The 6,699-nt window shown below is 38.9% G+C and overlaps 1 protein-coding gene across 1 annotated transcript; it reads left to right on the top strand.

The window, feature by feature from the left end:
• Nucleotides 1–4,448: 4,448 nt before the first annotated feature.
• On the top strand, nt 4,449–5,372 carry LOC140128713 (olfactory receptor 11H4-like). The gene has a single exon (XM_072150411.1). The coding sequence runs from the start codon at nt 4,449–4,451 to the stop codon at nt 5,370–5,372; it is 924 nt and encodes a 307-aa protein (XP_072006512.1).
• Nucleotides 5,373–6,699: the final 1,327 nt, after the last annotated feature.

The following is a 6,699-nucleotide window of genomic DNA, read 5'->3' as shown; positions in this document are numbered from 1 at the left end:
TACTAGATGCAAATAAAAAAAAAAAAAGTAGAACGTTATTGTAGCCCTAAGAAGGGCTGTTGGGTTCTTGGAGAATCACTCCTGCCTAACACTATTCTAATAGAACACTCTAACGCTTTCCCTGACCAGCAGCAGCTCTCTCCCTAGCGGCATCCAGACACAGAATGATCCGAGCAGCGCGGGCAGCGGCTAGTCTATCCCAGGGTCACCTGATCTGGCCAGCCAACCACTGCTATCGACGTGTAAGGGTACCACGTCATGCTGGGTGGAGTGCAGAGTCTCCTGGCTTGTGATTGGCTCTGTTTCTGGCCGCCAAAAATCAAAATGGCGGGAGATGCCATTTTCTCGAGCGGGCGAAGTATTCGTCCGAGCAACGAGCAGTTTCGAGTACGCTAATGCTCGAACGAGCATCAAGCTCGGACGAGCATGTTCGCTCATCTCTATAGAAGACCGGTCACGATGTGTGGACTTCAGATCTTCTTTTTCCCAATTAAACAAAATTAATTTTTTTCGTGATCTTAATTATAAATTATCTTAAAAACAGGACAAAAATATATAACACTAAATCCTTGAAGAGGAATCTCTCAATTGGTCAATTAGAATTGTGAATGTGTGAATTACAGCGTTACACGGGGGAGGCTGGTGGAGTCCTCTCTGGGATCTCTAGATACGGATCTCTCCTCACATGAAGGTATAAAATGGCCGTCTCTAATATATCTAATAGTCTCTTGGACTGTTACACTGTGTATGTGTCTCTGCTTTCTTATTCCTTCAAAAAGAAACATGAAGATTTTCCAATAAATTTGTATATAACAGACATAGGATTTTATTATCATCCCACAAAGACTCCCTACACACAGAAGACAAAGCTGAGGTAAGTGTCCAAGCACCTACATGAAATCTGCATTCTGGGGGAGTCTAACTGTCACTTCTGTCTCTAATCAAAGGTGGAAGCAAAAATAAATGAAGGTAGTGGACACTTTATATGCCAAGCTTTAGCTGTTACATCTACAGGCTCTTGAAGGGTCATTCAGACGGGTGTTTGTGCCGTGCACTGCTATCAGGTTTTTTTTTTTTTTTCTATTGATTTCTATTGATCCAATGATTTCTACAGGTCTGTTCCCATTTCCATTTTATTCACAGATGTATGAAATATGTGAAAAAAAATGTAATTTTTTTTTCCCAAATGCAGATGAAGGAACTTCAAAGCTGTAAAAATAGATCAGCCTGGATTCTGACCTGCGTCGCTTTATATGGTTATAACTTTTGAACACTGTTACTTATCAAAACGATTATGAGGTTGTTTTTTCCCCACATGTTGTACATGTTAGTGGTAAATTTTGGCTGATGAGTTTTGCGTAAAGTTTTTTAAAAATAATAAAAACTGATGATTTTTTTTTAAATTTGCCAAATTCTAAATCATCTCATTTTCAGGCAGATAGTTTTACCAACTAAATAAGTTGCTGAATAACATTTCCCATGTGTCTACTTTTTTATTTTCATAATTTTTGACATGTCTAGATAATTTATTTTGATGTCAGAGGCTTACAAATTGTACATCAGTTTTCTGTTTTCAGAATTTAATTTTTTAAGGATAATTACAGTTTTTAATTAAATTTTAAATATATAGAGGTTTATTTGCTAAGGGTCGCGCTACTTACTTTCGCCAGACTGTTCGCTGTTTTTGTGATTTGGGCAGGTATTTAACAGGGGTTTGTGCTGGTATTGTGTCGCACGCGATCGGATTTTGGCACAGCTGCAATGGCTTTCATGCGACAGAAATGGGGGGGCGGGCCGATCCGACTGATTTGGACTGAGCGCAGGATTTAACTTTCAAATTGTGTCGCAAGCCCAAGCACTTACATGCACCGGGAAGAAGAAGGTGAACTCCAGGGACCTGAGCGAGAAAGCGACACATGCAGGATATCGGGTACAGGATCTTAGTGAATCTTCTGTGAACTCCAAGGAACGGGTAAGTAAAAGCCCCCCCAATATATCCACTCATTTTTTAATCTCCCCCCCCTCCATCCATCAGAAACAGCTTTTACAAAGATTGTCAACCCCTTGAGATCTTCATAGTAATTAAATCAAAATGGCAGTGAAATTTAGAATTGTCCGATTTTGTCGGCAATACATTCATTTAGCTCTAAAATTTACACATTCACAAAAGATAAAAACAGACAACCCATTTTAAAATTTGCACTAAGAGGCTAGAGGTGGGGATGTCAAACATCGACGTTTAATTAGAGAGACATACTGGATGTTCATATTGGATAGTCGCGTCCCTCAGGGCTTGAACGTTAGACAGGATCTTCTACTTGCGTCCTATTATTGGCTTGTCTTCTAGCAATGACGTAATCTAGTTGCTATTGTAAAGTATTTTATGGTTCCCATGTATTTTTGGATGTATACTGGAGTATTTTATTATATTTTGGATACGATCATGTGATTTTTTTGTGAGGGGGTGTGTCACATCACATGATTAGAAATAGCTGTCTTAAATACCGGCACTTCGATCTAAACTTCAGACCATGATTAAGGCTTTGTGCTGAAACGCGTAGGTCACTTTGCTGTAGCACTTCCAGATGTTTTATCCTTCAATAAACAGAGATTTCTACACCGTACCTGGTCGTGGACTTTCTTTTTCTACTTGGGCCATCTTAAAATTTGTTCTGCAATTTCCACATGTGGCCATTACTTGCTTTTTGGAGCGCCCTGCAGCTGCCAGATTTTTTCTCTCCTCATTAACCCCTTTTTTGGCTAAAAATTTTAGTTTTGTTCAATATTGGGGCATGTGACTGTTTTTTTTTTTTTTTTTGCAGTATGATATGAATTTTCCAGTGTTACTATTTTGGGGTTACTATGCCCCATTGTTGAAAATGTATTAAATTTTTTTGAGGGCAGGGGTAGAAAAGCATCAATCTGTACTGATCTTTTTCCTTTTTTTAAGATGTTCACCTTATAGCCTAATAAACATGATATATTTTTGCATGGGTCAATACCATTACGGGGATACCATACTAAGATATTTGTTCTTATGTTTTATCAAATTTGCAGAATAAAACCTAATGCAGGGAAAAGTCTTTCATTTTTTTCAAGAGACATCACTTTTTTTTTTGCAGCGGGGCTGGTTGATGGCTTGTTTTTTGCGGGACATGTTGTACTTTGCAACAATATCATCATGGAGTAAATATTTTTTTTGATTACTTATTATTACATTTTTTTTGTGGGATGAGATAGGTAAAAAACATTTTACCAATCTCAAGCGGAGCCAGCGTCAGCTCTGCGTCCCATCTATCAGACACAGGATGTTTAGAGGTTAATAATCAATCAAATTACAGATAAAAGGCTAACCATTAAGACATTTTTGACACATAGTACAAAGGAAAAAATTCTGATGTTTCTCAATTTTAGATAAAGGCAAATTTTAACAGATAAAAATAATAGTTTATTAAACTAAAGTGTTTGGGACAGGACCAATAGAAATAAAGAAATTCAGACTGAAAAGGCTAATACAATTATGGGATGAATAAAGACAGGTATATAGCAGGTGCTTATTTTAAATTCATAGTTTTTCCCTCATACAAAGCAAAAGACTGGAATTTTATAATATTTTGGCACCAATATGGAAAATTCACATTGCCGAACTAGTGCGAGTGCAGAGGAGAGCAACCAGTAAAAGGTGGATAAGAGTTTATGTTTTTAAGGGAAATGAGTGGAACAAGGGGTGAAGTTTTGCCTTCCTCTGGAACAACAATGTAGGATTATAGGTTGGAATACTTTTTTTTTTTTTTTTATATGTCTACTATGATATCTATCACAACTTGTTGACTAGGTCCCTGCTGCAGAGTTCTAGGGGTGTGACCCACACCATGGGCTACACTGCTTGAGGCTGTGAATGACATCTTGCTCAGCAGACATTTTTCTTTCCTTAGTATGTTGTATAGAAAGCAGGGTGACAACACAACAGGTGTTGCTTGAGTAATGGATAACTGATCCAATCAGCAGCTGAACCAGCATCCAGGAACTCCGTAAATACCCACTTATCAGCTCAAAGACTGGTTATACTAGTCTCTCAGTATTTGTAGTGCTATTGTCTCTAATTTACTTACTGTGTATTCTACCCCTTGCTTTGTTATCTGACTATACTTTGCCTAATGATTCTGTACCTTGCCATGTCTTGTATTTGACCCAATTTTTTTAAATTCCTTGTCTTTCATTTTATCTGTCTGTATGTCTTCTGTTCTGAGTACAAACTGAGTACAAACTCAGAGTAGGGACTGTTGCGTGTGGCTTCCAGGCAAGTAGACTGGGACATTTGTAATGGTTCAGCTCAGGGCCTTAGCCTTTTTACTCTGTCTTGACAATATCAAGATACAACTCCATTTGGAAGTAAAACTAATTTACTTGTTTCTGTTTCTTCCTCAATTCCTGTCTTTCTTTTCCAGATGGTATTTACCAACAATGTCACCACCTTCATTCTTCTGGGATTTCCTAATCTTCACAACTTCACGTTTGTTTTCTTCTCTCTGTTGGTTCTTATATACTGTGGAACCATTTTAGGAAACCTTCTAATTGTTGTCTTATATTTTGTGAGTAAAGCCCTTCAGTCCCCCATGTACTTCTTCATTACACAGCTGTCATTGTGTGACCTCATGGTCACTGCAGCCGTCGTCCCCGTCCTTCTTCACACTGTCCTGTATGGAGGAAGTACTATGACTGTCAGTGGGTGCTTCACCCAGTTTTCCTTCTATGCAACCTCTGAGTGTTCAGAATGTCTTCTACTTGCATACATGTCTTATGACCGGTATCTGGCCATCTGTAACCCCCTCCGCTATCACTCTATTATGAGTCATACATTTTGTGTGGCATCAGTCAGTATTATTTGGTTACTGGGTTTTACCTTTGCATTGATTAACATCATCCTTACACATAATCTCCATTTCTGTGCACCATACGCCATTGACCATTTCTACTGTGACTACGAGCCAATAATGCAGCTGTTTTGCTCTGACTACTCAATAGCTCATAAATTGCTCATGGGATTTTCACTTATTGTTGGGCCTTTTATAGTAATAGTGACGTCCTATGTACTTATTGCCATCACCATTTTGAGGATCCCATCTACTACCGGAAGACATAAAGCCTTCTCCACCTGTAGCTCCCACCTCATTGTCGTCTCCATATTTTATGGGACATTAATGATTGTTTATATGTTTCCAACAAAGGGAAAAACTATGATCCTGAGGAAAACCTTGTCTTTGATGAATACGGTGGTGACCCCAATGCTTAACCCCATTATATACACCCTGAGGAACAAAGACTTTAAAGAAGCTTTTCATAAACTGAAATCATCTGTACAATCTAATTAAAGGTTGCCGATCCTGTCATTTTTCTAATCTTTAACATATGTACAGTAAGTAGAATAACACTAAACAATGCTATAAAATGGAACAAATATTACGTAAAAAAACAGACTGTTTCATAGAAAAATCAATGATTTCTACATTTTTCTAGCATTACTGACCCCAGTTTCTACAAAACATATTAACAATCAAAATATGGGCATAGTCGGCAGTAGGGGCACATGGTAGACTTGTGAAGGGAACGGTACTTTGCTTTTTGAAGGAAGATTTTACTAGAAAAACTTTTAGATATTTTGTCACAAATGCAGAGCCCCTGAGATACCAGAACTTTGGAAACCTAAAAATAGAGACCCCATTTTAGAAAATAGACCCTCAGGTTGTTTAACAAGAGCCATTTTGACCTTATACCTGCTCTCAACAAACTAATGGAAGAAATATTTGCAATTTTAGTGCCCAATGTATTGAGCCAAAGTCATGCTAAATGTCAAGTTATCTATCAATTTATTGTGCAGAATTTATATCTATAACGAACCCCCTACATGTGCCCCTAATGTATTTCTAAAAAATAGACAGGGATAAAGGAAAGATCCACCATGCACATTAAAAGAATAGCATGGTCATTTACAATGCAATAGTGGTCAAAAATGTAACCCCTGATATGTATACTCCCCCTGATATACTACCAATGGATGAGACCAAAACCTCCTAATGGACAATGAACAATCAAATACTCTGGTCAGTAAATGAGAAGAACCAAAGATGTATTATCTCTAGAGATGAGCGAACATACTCGTCCGAGCTTGATGCTCGTTCGAGCACTAGCGTACTCAAAACTGCTCGTTGCTCGGACGAGTATTTCGCCAGCTCGAGAAAATGGCATCTCCCGCCATTGTGATTTTTGGCGGCCAGAAACAGAGCCAATCACAAGCCAGGAGACTCTGCACTCCACCCAGCATGACGTGGTACCCTTACACGTCGATAGCAGTGGTTTGCTGGCCTGATCAGGTGACCCTGGAATAGACTAGTCCCTGCCCGCGCTGCTCGGATCATTCTCTGTCTGGATGCCGCTAGAGGGAGAGCTGCTGCTGGTCAGGGATAGCGTTAGAGTGTTCTATTAGAATAGTGTTAGACAGGAGTGATTCTAGAAGAACCCAACAGCCCTTCTTAGGGCTACAATAACGTTATAGATTTACTTTTTTTTTGGTTTGCCTGTGGCTGGGCTTGCTGCCATTAGTAGTGCAGCTAGTACCATATTGTGAGTAATTTGCAGGGGGACTTGCGACCGTTGTGTTTAGCTCTTAGTGACACACATATCCACCTCAAACACCAAAGT

Source organism: Engystomops pustulosus, chromosome 4, assembly GCF_040894005.1.
Source record: "Engystomops pustulosus chromosome 4, aEngPut4.maternal, whole genome shotgun sequence".
NCBI lineage: Eukaryota > Metazoa > Chordata > Amphibia > Anura > Leptodactylidae > Engystomops > Engystomops pustulosus.
Note: the sequence above shows the minus strand (reverse complement) of the source record. Positions and strands in the feature narration are given on the sequence as shown.

Excerpts from the sequence above, each read along its gene's own strand:
- LOC140128713 (XM_072150411.1), top strand. The coding sequence starts at position 4,449 with ATGGTATTTACCAACAATGTCACCACCTTCATTCTTCTGGGATTTCCT.